The following is an 18,422-nucleotide window of genomic DNA, read 5'->3' as shown; positions in this document are numbered from 1 at the left end:
AGATAGTAGTGATGAATTTAACCGCATGCACGCTCACACACATTAGTTGGGAGTAACCACGGCAGTCTTAAAGTACTGGAATAATGCATTGGAAATCATAGGCACCTGGGGTCATAGTGCAGGAGAAAGGCAGTGGGATATATGTACTGAGATGTGTCTACAATTGCTTGAAGTCTGTGAATTATGCATTCAGTGGGAAGCATGTATATTTCTACTTGTGTGTGTGTGTGTGTCTCTGTGTGTGTGTGTGTGGAGAGAGACACTTGAGACATTAAGACTCATGGAAGCAGAGCCTCGTCTGCCCTCATGATACCCCATGCCCCAGGCTACAGATAGAAAGAGATGCTGATATAGAGTGCAGTGTACCTATAGGACCAGACTGCAGAACGGAGAGATTCAGGGGTACAGAGTTCACAATGAAGTGAAAACACACAAAAGGCTTTAAAACAAGCACGCACAGGGATACAAGGAGAGAGAGAAGGGAGAAAGAGAGAAAGGCAGTGGCAAAAGGAGTGCAGGATATCTATTGAAAAACAGCAGAGTGCACTGATTCCCATGTGATGTTGCAGAGATGAGATGGCTTCAACAGCGTCTTGGGCAGAATAGTTCGTTTGAGGATGTGCTGTGAAAAGAGCAGCCTCTCTTGGTCATCGGCCCCCGAACGCTTGCCGCCGTTACATGAAGAAACGCCATAGTTAGCACGGTGAAGTCAGGTCATGTTTGTTCAGATGTCGTGTTAAAGAAAGAATAGAAGCAGACCATGGGGGACCGACCAGGAAAGCGTAAGGGAAGTAACACTCTGGATGAACTCCAGTTTGCCAGTCTGTCACAGGGCTAGCACACAGAAACAACCCTCAGTCAGTCCTATGGCACCCGGATAAATCTAACCGGCATATCTTAGGGAAGCTAACCTGGTTCCAGACCTGAGAATCAAATCATCATATCAGCAAGCATGGATGAGATCAACCCTGCTATATGCTGGAGGCTATTGGATGTTCACCTAAAATGAAAAAATTGTGAGAATCATGAAGCTTCTGTCTGATTATCAGACAAGGAGAGACCAGAGCACCTAGAAGAAACCCTAAGAGACATGGCAAAATGCAAACATGCAACACAAAAACGACATGAGAACCAAAAATGTAACTAGATGTGTTCAGAGGGGTTCAGAGGGTGGCGCGTCAACTGCAAGACAGTTTAAAGGACACCCAAAAAAGTGCAATACGACCTCTTTGGGGGTCAGGGGAGTGAGTTCTGGGCAAACTCTTCTGGGATGTTGCAGATTACAGTAGTTGAGATGGCAAGAAAAGAGACTATCCATGTCAAAGGACAGAAAAGCCTTGATGATACATCTGACAAAATCTGTTTGTCAAACCTCAAAGCACTACCAAAAGTCACATTTTGAGCAGAGTTTAGCTGCCTTGGCTAAGGTGACTTGCTTCAAGGGAAATGTCAACCTCTTACAGGTTAATAAAATACAGTCAGCCCTTTTTTCAAGTGTTGGCATCAAACACAAACTGCCCTTCTGGAAGTAACTTTTCGATTCTTATGTTGACGTTGTGTCACTCAGACTCCGCTTCCCTCGACATCTAAATTTCTTCCCACTGCTTCACCTCATCTGTCCCCTGCATGTTAGTGTTGGGTAACTGCCTGATCAGTGTTTCACTCACTGAATTCAAATCACACCTCTTGTACCGGGAGTGACTGCAAACACAACCCAGCTGCCATAAAGGGCCTCTCCACAGCTGTGGACCTTTTGTAATGCTGTTCCAGATGTGTACCTTTACAGCTGATTGCCCTCAGTGTGAACAGATTATGAACATGGAGCAACAAGAGCGCGTGGCGCCGGGCTAATTGAACAGCACCAGTTTACATGACGCTCGCGAAGCCGTGCAGATCTATGGATGCTGCAGCTCGATCTCTCTGCGTGTTGCGCTGCCACATAGCTCACATATGCAGGCACACACACAAATACAGGCTGCAGCCAAACGCAAACACACACACACGGCGAGAACCGGTCCCTGATTCCCCTATGTCTTTAAAAGAAAGTGTGGACTGATTAAAGTCAGAGTTTTATGGGGAACTATGAAAAATATGACTAAATAAATAAATAAAGCCAGAGCGCCTTGCCCCTCTAGGCAACAGACGTTTATATGATAATCAGCTCAACTCTAATTTGCATTTAATTCTATTTTAAAAAATGACTTCTTAAAAAAGAGAAGAAGCAGAGAGGAACAGGATAAAAAATATGCATGAGGACAAGATACTCTGTAGGAGGAAAAAGCAAACAGGCTTTGTTATCATTTACCTTTCACTGTCTTTCATCAGGTAACTCATTTTCTCTGTTTTGTGGCAATGCAATGCAATATGGAAATGCCAGACTTTAAAAAAGACCTGTTTGCACCTGTTGAGTTTCATGTTGGCCAACATTTCTCATGGAATTAACATTAGTTAGCGGCAGCTGATATGACCTGCTGTTTTTCACTTGACTGGCAAAAGCAACGATTAGCACAGGCTAAATATTAGAAGCTGCCTCCTGAATGTTTGGAACACTGAGCTTTGCCAATAAGAGGCCCAGAACTTAACATAGTTTTCTAATGATTTCCGTGTACGTGTTGTCACTATAATCGTTCCCGCAGCAGTTTTATGAATACTTGCTGTAACAAAACAAGGCCATCACTGAAGGGACTGAGTCTCAACTAGCCTCAAAATGCATTTTTCATTCTGCCTCCATGTTTTCATTCTGTAAATTCTCTGAAAGGAGACACCAAGAGGACATTGCTCAGGTTCCAACTAAAGGTGCAGCTGCGCAGCCTTTAAATTAAGGCCGAAAACAAATGGTTTACTGTAATCCGGATTGAGATGGATAACTTCCCGCAACTGCTGCAAAGAAGGTACAGGAGTATTCGATGTGGCCTGTCCTTGCACCCTTCCCCTGAGATCAACCCATCTGCCTCTCTCTGTCTCTCTCTGGCCCCGTTGATCCCTGCAGCATGCCGGACCTGATTACTTTTACATTTTAACAAACAGGCCCGGCTCTTTGGAGGCAGTCAGCATGAGCTCTGACGGGGAGGTTGGGGTTAGGCAGTTGGGGGAGAAGACTGATCAGGAGATAAAGACGTTATTTGTTTCTCTTCTCTACTGATAAAATGCCCTGTCCACACACATGCACGCACACACACACACACACACACACACACACACACACTTATATCCTTGTACTTGTCCTTGTGAGGACCCTTCTGCTAGATTGATTCTCTATTTCCTAGCCTCTTACTTTAACCATCACTACAACCCCAAATTTTATAAATCCCAACTGTAACCTCCTTTATTCTAAAGGCATTAACTCAAACTCCAAGCCTTAAGGCCCTTAAGAAAATGAGCACCAGACAAAATGTCCACTCTTAACAAAAAGTCCTAAATCTAAGGAAGCTGAAAGCATAGGAACACATCACGTGATAAATACAAGCACTCCCACACACATACACAAACACACACGCACACACACAAATTCATAGGCTGTCCTTGCCTTTTAAAAGCGACTCCTCTCGCTGTCTGTTGGTGTGGAATCATTTTGTTCGGCTGAGTGCTTCTCCAGAAAATCGGCCATCGCTCAGCCGGGCCACAGAGTGGACGGAGAAGAAAGCAGTGCGAGAGCAAGATGGAATGCAAGGGAGGTTATAATGCGAGACATTTTTTTGCCATCAGTTTTTGAACAGTACACAAAGCCTTGCTCCATATTACGTGTTGTACCATGTGTTTCTGACCAGTTTAAGAGAAATTCATTGGGTGCAGGAGGTCAAGTGAATATCCAGGGAAGGGCTGGAGAAGGGAAGGAGAAAATAAATGGCCACTAGGTGAGGGAAGTGCATACAAACAATATTGCCAATTCAGTCAGCGGAGCAATTGATTTTCTGACAAGACCAATCATAATCCAATAAAAAGAGCCGCACTTCTACGAGATAAAACACACACATACACACACACACACACGCACACACACATCAGATTGGAAATACAGATGGCTCTAACCTACGCTCACTTACTGTCATTTGTTGGGCCATTTCTATTAGTCTCCTTAAAGGGTGGGCGTAACCCTTTCACTTCATTTAAGATCAGCTCTTCTCATTCTTTCACTGCTTTGTTGCCACGGGACTCCTCGGATGAGAGAAGACAGAGAAAAGCAAAATCGGGGCTGTGGAGAACTGCGGGGCTTTTTGTGAATGATGCCCCCACTGCAGCACTACTGAATTAGCTTTTAGAGACACAGCAAAGCAATAACAGCCCAGAAACTCTTGGGGGAGGATCACAGCAAAGGAGAATCCACATCAACTAGCGAAGTCGAGAAATATCGTGTGACCATATTATAGCTACCTGGTGACCTCAACTAGCACAGATACACATGCTCTTACAGCACTTTGTTTACTAGCTGTTTAACAAAAATGTTGTTTTGTGCGAGTTTCATTTGTACCTTAACTGGATGACTGACACTTAGTAATAGATAGACCGCTGTCATACCAGCCGTCAATCCTCTGTTTCAGAGCAGAGCTCCCTAACACCTCTCTCCACCAAGAATGCATCAGTCCTGGAATTGGAGTAAAACAACTGATAGGCACACCTATCAGCAGATTGCATGTTGTCACTCAAGCAGGCTGTCTCTTAGCTCAAACCGAGCTCAAGACACCACTCAACACTCAGGCTGCAATGATGGCATCAGCCACCTAGGCTTTACCACAGGGGCTGCCAAGATTAAAGGTCTTTATGAGGCGGGTTTCATGCTTCCACCTCAGCCCCAAGCACAGTGTCCATTGCGATATCTCAGGTACATACAGGAGTACTGCTGCTCACTTCCACTGGGAAAGCACGGTCTTGAAAGGAGTCCCTGTCACAACTGTTGCCATGAGTGGAATTGTAACGACGGGTATCATTTTATGGGTACGGCTGTCTTATTGGTTTGTGGGTGTTATTGCTATGACATATGATTTAAAGTCGTTACTGCCCCCCATGGGCCCGAGGGCTCATTTTACCTGGGACATGGCTGCAAGAAATGCTGTATCTTGAGCCAAATGCTGCATTTTTGCATATGCTGTGCAGCACACTGGACTGGTTCAGCTGTCTGGATGTTACTGAGATTGTTATGGTATGCACAGTTATGGGGGTAAGATCATGGTGAATATGATTCCTTTGGGAGTATTTCCTGGGTCATTGGAAAACTGAACAGATCAGTAATTGACACCACATCTCTGGCACGTCCTAAAACCCTCACTACAAGCATTAATAGGAATAACATGCATACAGAAGTCCTCCTATGGTACACACACAAACAGAAATCTGAAGAGTGTGGTTTAGCTTCCCTTGAAACGAAATATAAATCATTTTTGTATAATTTTCCCCATTTACTGTTGAAGCCTTGCAGATGAAGGACACTTAGTCTTGTTTCAATAGCAGTGAATTATTGATAAGCTAATTTCAAATGTGAAATATGGCTTTGTGTGTCACCTCTATGATTAATTCAAGTGTTCTCACGATTCACCTGCTTCAGCATCTCTGCCAAAGCTGCACACTGTGAAATCATTACCAGCGCCCCGGCCTGACCTATTTATATACTGGAGTCTGTGTTACATATCCATCAGGTGCTTGTGCAGTTCATATATTTTCTGAATATGTACTGTATATTGATAGATTTAGATGACCAAGGGGTGTATTTGTCATTCAAGTCTTTTCGACTTATAGCATCACATCTGTGATCAGCATTCTTCTTTTCAAAGGATCAATGCAAGTCCTTGCTTGAGCCTGTAGGCGGTGTATCGTGCACCGACTTTCAAAGATGGGTGAAAGGCCGGGTGAAGCTCAGCTGTGCTGTGCTGTGCTATGCCTACGTTTTTTGTTCATTTTGGAGTTAATTTTGCCCTGAGGTCTCATAACACTGCTTTGCCATACATTAGGGACACTTTGGCCGACCAGAGGGGCGCTTGAGATGATCAGAGCCTCATCATCTAACTTTGAGCAAAAAATAAGCATGGAACGTGACCCATTTTATTGTTTTGTTTATTGAGCTGCTTTTAAGCATAATAGTTAGTTTTCAACAGTGCAGTATTTTCCAGATCCCTGAGTTATTGGTAGTAGTCATTCATATAGAACTCTTACACTGTCTGTCCTCTTATCTGATGTTAACCAGACACCAGCAAATCAAAACCCGAAACATTTTGCATGCATGTATAAACTCTTTATAGTTGACTTCTTTTTCCTCCCTTACATGTGATTTAATTACTGCGCGTCTTTATCTCTTCATTTGAAATACATTCTCTTACATAGGTCACAATAATGCCGTCGGCAGTGTGACAAGGCGCCACATGTGGGAGGCACTGATGGAGGGACAGGGGTTGTGAAAGGCAGGCAGTGAAAGGGTGAGCGGAGCTGGTACAATCACATGCCTGCTGGGTTGGAAGCGGAGAGCAGACAGCCGGGGAGGAACTGGGAACCTTGTGAGCAGTGTAGGTGTAATCATGGCTCTATTGTAGTGAACAGCTGGGCCTCTGGAGCTCTGAGCAGCAGGGGGCCAAAGCCCAGGCACTGCCCCTGCAAATCACCACGTCTTTAACATTTCTGACAATATAAGAGCAGAACATTGTACTCATAAGTCTGTGGGTTTGCAATGGCCTTTACCAGATAGAACAAAACATTGACTTCACTTAAAATAACAGAAATAGTATGCCCGAAAAACTGACTTTTCACTGCCCTTTCTTACTGAATCAACGTAGTGTGGCCTGCTAGTTGCACCTGAAAGATTCTACAACAATGTGGAATGCATAAGGCAGTTTATTACCAGGTCAAATAGCTAATTATTTCAACAACTTTGTAATCAAGGTAGACAGTGTAAGATCTTGTATGCAATCAGATGAGACTAACTTCACTTGCAGTGTCATGAATGATAAAACATGTTGTTTTTCATTTGATAGCGTTACCCAGGACAACGTTTAGCAGATGTTGCTCTCCCTTTCAGATGAAACATCCCCTGGTACAGACCTGGATGGATTTTTTTTTTTTTTTTTTTAATTGTGGCTAGGCTGCTTTCCAAACCAATATGTCATATTTTTAATAGATGCTTACTCAGTGGAACCTTTATGGTGCTCTGGAAGGACTCTAAACTCGTGGCTGTGCTGTTGGATTTTAGTGCAGCTTTTGATGTCACTAACCACAGTATACTAATTGCCAAACTCAGATCTTTTAACTCAGAACGTTTTTTACCCTTAGCTCTTTTCTGGAAAAAGAGTTATCTCTTTGGCAGAATACAGCGAGGGATTCTCAATGACAGCTTCTCTCTCGCTTCTCTTTGCAGCAACATCCATCTTTGAAGCATTTAGTCCACCATAAGCTCATTGGTTCTGCTGATATTGAGCTTCAGGTGATTGTTGTTGCACCATGTGATGAAGCTCTCTATCAGTCCTCTGGACTCCCCAGTACTTGGTCTATTCCAGTGGTAGTGTCACCCTGTGTATAAATACAGGAAGTGTTCAGGCAACCCTTCCTTTTGACCCTGGAACATACTGTGGCTTTGGTAAGTAGCAACGAAAGAACATGATTCACGCACCAAACACGGACCTGAACCAATAAACCTACCTGAACTTAACAATACTTCTCCCTTTTTTACCTTTTAAATAGATATGATGATATATTAACTGTAACCAAACATAATGCAAAGCACAAACAATCCTGACATTGTATGTGCCTGCAAATTGCACATCAATTAACGGAACTATGGCTAAACTATTAACAAGCATGGTTACATTTGTCAGCAGTGTGGCAATGATGGTGATAACAAGGACAAATGGCGTGTTTTCACCCACTTTGTCACAAAGCGAATGAGGTTCAAGTGAAGAATAAAGAATAAACTACTAGTTCTGCTTTTGTCTGTTAGGATCAATCAATTCTCAGTTAATGTTTTCATGCCAAATTCTAGTGATTAAAATCTGTGAGAATCACACTATGAAAGGTCCCCTTTAATCACTGGTACAACGGGGTTTGGGGGGGGGGGGTTCATGTGGCACAGCCATACACCTGAACACTCAGACAACTTAACAGCAGTTTTCCACAAGTTGTGTGAGGAAAGTGTGGGTCATTAGGGCTCCATGGCCACATACTTGTATGTACACACTCTATAAATCAGTCCAGTGCGTTTATCGTTTTGCCAATGAAAAATGTTACATTTGCATTTATTGGCAAATGAACTCACTCTGTCACAGGCACAATCAATACAACATTACAGTATTTAAAGAGCAGCATCTTTAACTTATCATCAAAGATCTGTAGACCACTTGGTTAGAAAATCTCAAGTTGAATACCTGACATTTTCTGAGCCGAAAATCAATGCAGTGTCTGTGTCATATCGCAGATAAGCAAATCCTGAGCAAATTAAGTACTTAAGCATGGAGAGGGATGCTGGTGTGGATCCGAAATAGTACTTTGGGCTGTTTAGGTCATTGTTTGGTTTTAAACTCAGAGTTTGATTGTCAAGAATGGCACTGAATGCTTCCAATATGCACATAGTAGATACAGAACAGAAGAATATTCACCAGCTGTGATGGAACCATGTTTGTTCTCCACGCAGGCATCATGGCACAAAATCCATAGCTGATAGAGACGAATCATTTCCTCAGAGAGAAGGGAAAGTGCAGATTAGAGTAGAGGTATTACCTCTGTGGTCTGTTTTTTAATGAGTAACAGTGATATTCTACCAAAGCACGATGATTCTAATTTCTTTGTCTTTCACATTCAGGCTGATATTGACTAATGTTCAAGAAAAAATGTTCTGCGGAACACTAAGAATTTCTTGCAGTCTATCAATACCACTGGTACTTCTCCTTTGCAAGAGCTGTGTTTGGGTAATTTGCATAATTTTTGGAACAAATTGTACACTCATTTGGGGCTTTCAGCTTATGCACCTGAAGAGCATAATTTGACTTTATACTGCAGTCTGAGTGAGTTTGGCTTCAGTCCTTCCATTACTAGATTGATGTATAAATGAATTAAACTAAGTTGTTGTTGAACAGAACATCAGCGCACAGTGTTGACTACTCCCTCAAGGACTCCCTGGAGGAGAGAGAGCTGACATTTAACCACTGGAATCCATTACACTTAAAGCTCCAGCCCTCAGTGGACTTCAGCCCCTGTCAGCCCTCAAGGTCCCAGAGAGAAGCTGGGCCACGTAGTCCCGAGGTCTGGCCAGCCTTGACTCTCCAGGGCCCCAGAGGTCTCCCTGTCACGTTGAACCTGAAATTTGGCCCACAGGAGACAAGCACTCCGCTGCTGCCTTCAGCCGAGGCGGCAGAGACAGCAGTGCAAACACCACCATATTATACAGCAGAGGCACAGTTAAAGGCGAATGGGACCTCCCTCCTTTATTAGAGACGTCTCATGGCTGTTAGTGGCAGGCTTTGAATTCCATGTACTCATATATATGCTCTCGCTTCCTTTCTCCTCTCTCACCATCTTCCTCTTAGTCTTTGTTTTTCTCAATCTCCTTACGACTTGTAGTCTGTCATTTTCTCTCTCATTTCTGACACTGTTGCTCGTCCCTTTGTGCCCGCTGTGGCTTTGGGATGAAATCAGCCACTCTATTTCCACTTTAAATATTATGTCCTCACAATCAAATGGCACACAAAACCCTATCCGAGTTAAAACGGACAACTGAAATATTATCGCTATCGTAGATACAGTAAGTGTTCAGACCTTGTATTTATTACTTTGTAGAACCACCACTGGAAGCAATCCCAGCTTCTGTGTTGTTCCTGGCAAATCCATAAAGCTCTGTCAGTTCGGACTGAGTCCATTAGAGATCTTCAGGTGTCTCCAGCTGTTTTCACAAGGTTGACCACAGAGGCCACTCAAGGACATTCAGGCTGCTTCTGAAGCCATTCCAGCATTGTCCTTAATGTGTTATTTTGGTTGAGTGCATTCTGGAGCAAGTCCTCTTCTGTCTCTGCCTGTGAGAAGAATCCGTCCCCACAGCACACTGGAAGCACCGTATCAACAGGACTGCAGTAACCTGATGAGCTTTCACCAGCTGTATGATGGGGAATGTGGCAGTCAGGCCAAGAAGTTGCGTATTTTGCCTCATTAAATCAGAATCTTCTCTCATGCCATCAGTCTGTTAAGGGACGACACTACAGGTGAAAAGAGTAAAAATTTCAACCAATAGATATCACCATGAAATTTCTGCAGTTGATTGCTCACATTAAGACAATTATTTTTTTTTGCATTTTTAGTCTGAAATGTCATCTTTATGTCTGCAGTTGAGGCATTATCTAATGTGCTCTTTTGCATAAATTTCCCCAAAAAATCTGAACATTGAATAAAGCCAGACTTAAAATTCTTGTTTCATTTTGTTGACATATTACAGTCAAAGGTTTTTACAGAGTGAATTTGGGATATCTCTTTTTATCACTCCATCAATCTGAAAATACTGTTAAGAGCCATAAAATATCCATTTTCACCCTGCTTTCAGGAATAAAATGTTAAATCAAGCCATGAATAATATATAAACAAACCCCTCTGTGAAACCTTCAGAGTATACAGTTGAAGACAGGAATGAAACCACAAAGTTTGCTGTATGGAAATTTGACTAAAGTGGGGGTGACTGGCTTCTGACTCTGAGCCAGAAAAACTCATTTTGAGAAAACAGCCTTTAAAAATATGTATTGTAAAATTCTATGAGGTTTTTAAGCAAACATTAGACAGTGCAGGCGAATAGGGTAAAAATATTAACTAATAGATATCACTTCGAAACCTCTCCAGTTAATTACTTACATTAAGACAATTATTTTTTGGATTACAAGTTTTTTTTGAAAGTTTCTGTTTGAATATGCAAATGAACAGGCAGACAACAGAACAGAAATCTGAATTAAACTAAACAAACTAAAAGTGTATTTTGGGTTCGACATGTTATGGAAACAAAATGGCCCAAAATCTCAAAATTCAACATTGCATTAAAAGGAAAGCACTGTTTTAACCTGCAGAGTCTCCCCTTAAATGCTGTTCAGCAAACTTCTCTGGGGCTTTTATGTGTTACGTCTGAACTGACTTCCATCTACTTCCACTGCTGCAAAGGTCTGATTGATGAAATGTCGCAGTGATGCCAGCCCCTCTGATGGGCTCGGCCATCTTTGCAGAGGAACTTTGAAGCCCTGTTAGGGCCATTGGGTTCTTGGTCATTTGCCTGACCGATGCCCTTGTTGCCCATTTACTGACTGTGGCTATATGGCCAGCTCTCACAAGACTCATGGTGTTTCCAGACTCCCTCCTTTACACAACGATGCCCACCGTGCTCCCTGGAGCTTTAATTGATTCCTTTATATAGCAGAACTCCATCTTGGACCTTTACTGAGACTTCCTTGGACTGCAGGGCTTTCAGGGTCTCCTTGCTCTGGTACTGGATGTACTTTGATCTATGGGTCCTTGTTTACAGTGGTATGTGCCTGCAGTTCATGTCCAACACTGAATTCCTCAGAGGTGGCTTTTAATCAAATACTGTACACAAGATCAAATAAGATCATACAACAAACAACAAAAACTGGCAGTGTAATAGCAAAGGATCTAAATACTTGGGTAAATTAGGCACAGGATTCTTTTGTACTTCAGATTTAATACATTTGTGAAAATCTATATTACACCTTTATAGTATGAAGAGTGAATCGATAGAAAATTTGAATGAATTCTCAGTACAGTTAGGACAACAAGTGGCCTGATTGCTCTCCCTTTTAAATCTGTCCGTCTCTCTCTGTATACTCTACAGTATGACTCCCCTCCTCCTCTCCCTCCATAAGTAGTAGCTCTCAGATGGAGAAGAGGGCGATTCCTGCAGTGCACTTCAGATAAGACACAGCAGGGAACTCGCTTCATCCCTCTCCAACTGTCTCCACTTAACATTCTGCTTCCCATAGGAAATAGCCCCCATTTATTTAAAAGCTACAAAGCACTGTCAAGGCACATACGCAGGAACATGAGCCGCGGCTAACCAACTGGCTTTTGCTCTTGAAGGAATACGTTGCGGCACATACAGTGCTTCTTAGCTCGCGTGCAGTGGTAACCAGTTTAGCAGCCACTGGTCTCGCCAATCCTTGCCGGGCATTGTTTATTGTGTGCCTTGTTTATGAGGAAGTGACTGGACAGTCTTATAGGATCATAAAAAGAGGGATTCACTGCCTAGCATTTTGCGTCTGGTCACCCACACTGACTTGTAATTGGCATCACACGGGTCCAATCAATGGCCTGATGGCGAGGCTATTGAGACCCAGCGGAAGGTACAAAAGGCCAAGCAGAAGACGATATATCTGATGGCTCCTTACTCTCTGATGAGCTCCACGCTGAGCTGCAGTGATTAGCAGACAGGTTGTGGTGGTGGACAGCTGGAATGCGGAAAATTCATCGCGAGAGGCTCATGATCACAAGGCAAACTAAAAAGGTGGTTTTATTGTATTCATCTCAGGAACGCACATTTTGACCTTGAAAGGCTTCCAGGGAGATAACGGGAAAACAAGATGAGACGAATGAGGTGGCTGTGTAATGCTTACACTGTGATTCTGTTAGCAGGCTCCAGAGCCCCTAGAGCCCAATAGCAGCCCGCAGAAGATCTTCACCTGTGCACGGCCGAGCCTGCTAACCTCTGAGGCAGCACGCTGGCACACTGACACACACTGCTGAGAGGTGGTCATCTGTGCATCTCAGCGAGGCTTTGAACTGTTGTTGCCTGAACTGCTTTGAACACCGTGGCACTGTCAAATCTGGGAGATCAAACCCGGTGTCTGCGTGCGTGTTTGCTTACTCGAATGTGACGTTATTTATGGAACCTTGTGGCATTTGACACTGGGCGGTGTTAATGAGTCATTGTTGCACAGGCTGCTGTGTAGAGAGAGATAGAAACTGGCAGGCTTTAGGGGGGGAAAAGGAGACGTCATATCGCACGCTTTCCTCACGCTCATCCAGATCTCATCCACACACACGCTTCGGCTTTCCAAAAAGAGGTACACACACACGCACACACACACTCTCACCTAATGCTCAACTGTCAAACTGCCTCCTTGACATCAAAGCAGAGTTGATAAAGCAGACACCCATGCCAGACACACACAGAGGCATACAAGTGCGCACACGCAAACAAGCACGAGCAGGAATATTCAATCCATTCACCTCGAGTTTGTTTTTGTTTTTTTTATCCATTTAATTTGTGCCTGTGCTCCAGTGTCATGCTGCAGGCAGCGGGGTACCTTTTACAGGTGTTTCCAGTTCTCTGGTAAGCAGACAACTTGACAAGCATAATAAATATATCAGAGAAACGCAGCTTAGATGTTTATTCAAATGCGGTTATTGTTGTGGGGGAGTGGATTAGTAACTCTGTTCTTTCACTCAGTCACTATCGATGAGGTTTTGCCTCAGCGACACCTTTGAGTGCTGCAGTATAGAGAGTATAGCAGAGTAGGGCAAACTGACCAAAAGAGACTGTTCCTTGTTCTTGTTATTCCTCTCTATTCCTGAGAGAGATGTTTTACTTTGACAATAAGAGGGGCTTCCTACTCGCTTGACTTCCTCCCTCACACTGATGGCCACAGTGCTTTTACTTAAAGTCATAGCAACAGCACTGGAAAAAACTGACTTTCACATCTGCTTATTTTAATCTAAAATGCATTTACAATGCCTCAGTGTCAGAAATGACCTGTGACTCCTGCACACATCGGGGAGTCCCAGCTCTGAGGTTGAGAAACCGAGCCCTGTGATATCTGTCGCTCTCTCTGGCATCTGTTGCTCTCCTCGTCTTCCCCTGCAGCTACACTACTCAGATCTCTCTCCTCTCTCTGTCCCTCAATTCCCATGTGGCAATCTGCCTTAATCTGGTTAGACAGACCAGTTTCCAGCACTGCTCATGCATTAATAGAGACCAATGGGAGAGAGTTAAAGCAGGGAAATCAAGCGAAAAGAATGCCAGAAGCAGAGAGAGGAATATGTGCAGCAGCTGTAATGCAAAGTCATGTAGACGGAGGCAGGGAGCCTTACCTTGCTGTTATGTTGTTGCGTTACCTGGGTGATGGCCCCCTGTCCTTGAGAGTAAGACAGTGGGTCAACAGGTCTGAGTCACACACACACACATTTGGCCACACAAATTACAAGCACACAGACACAATCTCACCCACGTGTTCATACTGTCCTGACAAACATATGCATGTTCTAACCCAGGCATTCACACATAAGCACACACCATTTTATAAAAGGCACAAGGTAGTATGTACACACACACACACACACACACACACACACACACACACACACACACACACACACACACACATGCAAATTACAAATACACCTCCACACTCCTCTGGCACCAGTGCAGACAGACTGTAGGGTCAACTACTCTCTTACTGTGTCACTTTAGCTTTGGCTCAGGGCCCAGTTTGGTTCGACACCATGACCTCCCCATGTGGTCACACTGTCCACCTGCAGTAAACAAGGCCACACACTCTGCACTGTGTGTGTGTGGGCGCAGGTGAGTGCGAGTGACAAACGGAAAGAATAGGGGCATTTGCAGGCATTTTTTTTCTCCGGTAATATACCAGGAACACCTCCCGTCCTCCCGCAAAACCTTTTTTTTTTTTTTGCTTGTATCTGTAGGCATTCTCATTTTTTATTAATTGTGTGTCTGTGCATGTGTGTGGCTGTTTTGAGATAAAATTCCAATTAATGGGGATGCTCCTTAAACTTCCAGACAAGTTTCTCTGCAGTACCTGGGGACTGTGTGTCTTTATATGGCTGCCTCTCATTGCCAGATTTGGACAATGACCATGACTGACACAAACAATATACTCTGATGTGGCATTGTGCAGCCTTTCTGCTCTGTCAATATTTCTTAACCCTCAGCTTCTAGATACCCAAGGCAATTCTGGGGGGCAGCAAAGATATGCAAGGCTTATCTTTACAGGCGACAAGGTGCGACAAATATTTTCTGACATTGGGATTACCCCACACAGATGAAGCTTTTTATTGTTGTTGGTGGTATTTCAGTAAATGTGTCCTGTGTGTGCTAATTAAACTCCAGCTGGGTGTGGTCACTCTTCTGACCCTGTCACTTTGGACAGGAAGTGATGAGAAAAGTTCAGCTCATTAACTTTTTTCAACGAGGTTCTAGTGGACGCTGCAGGACGGCACCACTGAGGTGGTTTCATCTCAGCCTTCCCTAAAACATTTCAGCAGGAATGCCAACGTCACAGTCTTTCAGAGCTGCAAAACAAACGGAAAATGTTCTCCATATGTCAAGTCATGCAGTGACGGTCCAGGGGTTTTCCAGTCAAGCAGTCGCGAGTTGGCTCCAACGTTTGTCTCATTATCTACGATGTTGCCGTTCTGACGCGCAGCCCAGCTCCTTGCTGCCGTCTTACAAACCTCAATGGACCTGTGAGTGAATGATGGCTGAACTGTCGTTTCATAGGAACCTGTTCCTCTGAGGGCCAAGTGTTGAACTTGTTTCTATGTTGTGAGTAAGCACAAAGGGGCAGATGGATCCATGTGTGTTTACCTTTTTCTTCTTTTGTCCATTTGGTGTGCAGGATGTGGTACGAACAGAGTGCTCTTACCAGTTGTTAATCATTGCTTTTATTTATCCAGTTGCACCATGAATAAATTGTTGTTGTTGTTGCAGTTGTGATTTGGAGGAGAAGCTGCAGGGGAAGAATATACAGATTCAGCCACAGCTAGGACACTGTGCTCCAAAAATTATGACTAAATTAAATTTTCCTCTGTGCGATAAGGTTTCTATGTAAACCGCATGGAGGTCATAAGTTCATTCAGCAGTATTTTGATATTCATTTTGATCATTTATGTACAGCCGTAATAACAGAAAACATATTCTACTATGGCGTAAATCAGCGCATGTACTTTAATCATGTTTATCTTACTGTTTGTCTGTACTCAATGGCTATGTGTGTGTGTGTGCCTGCTCGAATGTGTCTTTCAGAACACACCGGTGGGCAGATCAGTGTTCATGGTGAACGCCACAGATCCCGATCAGGGCACCGGAGGCAGCGTTCTCTTCTCCTTCCAGCCGTCTTCTCCCTACTTCGCCATCGACGGGGCCCGAGGCACCGTCACCGTCATCAGACCACTGGACTACGAGACGACTTCAGCGTACCAGCTCACCGTCAATGCCACAGTCAGCACACACATAGCAGGCACTTTCTGTAGCACAGACGCAGCATGCTCAGTCAGATCAATGCACGTGGATATTCCGAACTTTTGTTTCTGTTTCATCAGGATCAAGACAAACTGAGACCTCTGTCCCGGCTTGCCAACTTAGCCATCAGCGTCACCGATGTCCAGGACATGGACCCCATTTTCACCAATCTGCCCTACAGCACCAACATAGAGGAGGACGTTCCTCTGGTCAGTATTGCAGTCGCACCTGACATCACACCGCCGAAGCTTGTATCCTATTCATGCAGCTTTTATGTGAAACCCTGTAATCTGTCCACTTCTCTCTTCCCCATCCCTCCCTGTTGTCCCACTTATCTTTCAGCGCATTGCTCATCCCCTGCTCCTCCTGTCCCATGCTCATCCTGCTCTTTGATTATTCAGGAGGCGTTTGAAGCAGGTGCAACAGAAATATGGTTAAAAACAGAGGCCTGAGTTATTACCGGGGCAGGATGTCTCACCTCTCATCCTCATTCCTGAGCCCCTCCCACCCCCCCTGCACACACCCAAACTCAGCCCCGGGCCCTGACATGCAGCACTGCAGGTGTTGGAGACTGTAATTACTGTGGGAGATTTACAGTCCGGCTTCAGGGATGTGAGGCCTCTAGCAAAGGTCACTGGGGCTATAGGATTTATCTCACCATGCTACCTCATGTGCTGCGTGTGTGTGAAGTATGAAGTCTGTGTGTTGTATGAAGCGCCAAACAGTGGAGTCCCACAATGACCTTACCTTTGTCTTTATTGCAAGTAGGTTTGTAATGGGTATCTAATACACTGAGTGTCTGTTTCCCTGTACGCCATTATGTTCACTCCCCTGACTCAGCCCTCTAAACTCGGTTCCCAGGTGGCTAATGGTCCAGCTATTGATGTTTCCACTCGCAGAGGGGGAATTACACACAGGGGCATAATACTGTCCGTCCTTATTTCTGTTCTCTCTCTCTCTCTCTCCCTATCAGTTTTCATTCTGCCTCTCCCGAAGTCTCTCCCCTGCCTCACCCAACCCATCCTTCCCCCACTCAAAGCACCCACCCGCACATCCCTCGTCCCCGGCCTGCATGCGCCGTAGTAGAAATGTCAAGTGCTACATTTGCATGCATATTAACGGGGCGTGACGGAGTCGACGCCCGGTGTCTCCCCGACTCTCTGATTCATCAACTGTCACCAGGAAGGTCACAACAGGAGGGAGAGCAGTGGGAGGCGTGATGGGGAGGGGGTAGAAAGAGAATGTTGGGGTGAAATGAAAAAAGGTGAAAGGAGAGAGGAAAAAGTAAGTTGACGGAATAAAGGGGAGAGAGTTAAAAAGAGCGTTGGATCACAAAGTTGACATTGGTGAGTGGATTCCAGATTTCTCACAGCAGCTGAGCAGGGTTAAGCCTCAGTAATACTGCCTCAGAGTGTTGCAGCTCTTGCCTCTAACAGTAGGGGGCAGTGTATAATCCTATTACTGCCACGCTGTAGGAGGAGGTCACGGCAGGCGTGCAAACCAAAATCTGTTACCGAGCCCCTTTGACCCCTTTGACCCCACAACAGATACAGACAGGATACAAACAGTGCGATGCAGGCCAACAGTGCCACTGCCGCTCGTACACACACACACACACACGCTTCCGATGCCCTCATGTGCTATTCTAACAGGCATGTGTCATTTCCATTAGGCAGTGTTGGGCGGTGATAAGCCGAGGGCGTACAGTGACGGAACGAGTGTCAACTGTTCTCAAGGCCCATGACATTTACACGTAAAGGGAAATCAAACTCGGATCCCTGTCATAGGTCGTTTCTCAAAGGTGTGAGTGCACACACACTCACACACATACAAAAAAACTCCCCGTCTATTTCTGCCTCTGTCTCTCTCCGTTCCTGTTTGTTTCTCTGTGTCCGTCTCTCTCTTTTTCTCCGGCCAATCAACCCGTCATCCGTAGAAAACTTTGACAAAGGAGTAGAAGAAATTTTTTTTTTTAGTTTTTTTTTTCAGATGAAATCACAGGGCAGGGTTTTCAGCTGTTATAGCTGTGAATCCATGCTGCTTGGACTGACGTTTAAGCCCCTTCTAGGACAAACACAATTTGGCTGTCAAATCAATGAGGAGAAAGAGAGAAACGGAGAATGGGTTGGGGGGTAATGCACTGTATAGCTAGAAATGAAAGGATGAAGAGGGGGGTTGGCTTTGGTTTGGGGAGATGTGTGTGTGTGTA

At 44.4% G+C, this 18,422-nt stretch overlaps 1 protein-coding gene across 2 annotated transcripts in view; it reads left to right on the top strand.

Moving 5' to 3' along the window:
• cdh23 (cadherin-related 23) overlaps nucleotides 1-18,422 on the top strand; it is a 141,826-nt gene that overhangs the window by 35,396 nt on the left and 88,008 nt on the right. For both annotated transcript variants that reach the window (XM_041947075.1, XM_041947076.1), the window contains exons 6-7: nucleotides 15,998-16,192; nucleotides 16,294-16,422. In XM_041947075.1, the coding sequence (XP_041803009.1) occupies nucleotides 15,998-16,192; nucleotides 16,294-16,422 (324 nt within the window). The remainder of the gene's footprint in view (nucleotides 1-15,997; nucleotides 16,193-16,293; nucleotides 16,423-18,422) is intronic.

This window comes from Chelmon rostratus, chromosome 11, assembly GCF_017976325.1.
Source record: "Chelmon rostratus isolate fCheRos1 chromosome 11, fCheRos1.pri, whole genome shotgun sequence".
Classification (NCBI taxonomy): domain Eukaryota; kingdom Metazoa; phylum Chordata; class Actinopteri; order Chaetodontiformes; family Chaetodontidae; genus Chelmon; species Chelmon rostratus.
Note: the sequence above shows the minus strand (reverse complement) of the source record. Positions and strands in the feature narration are given on the sequence as shown.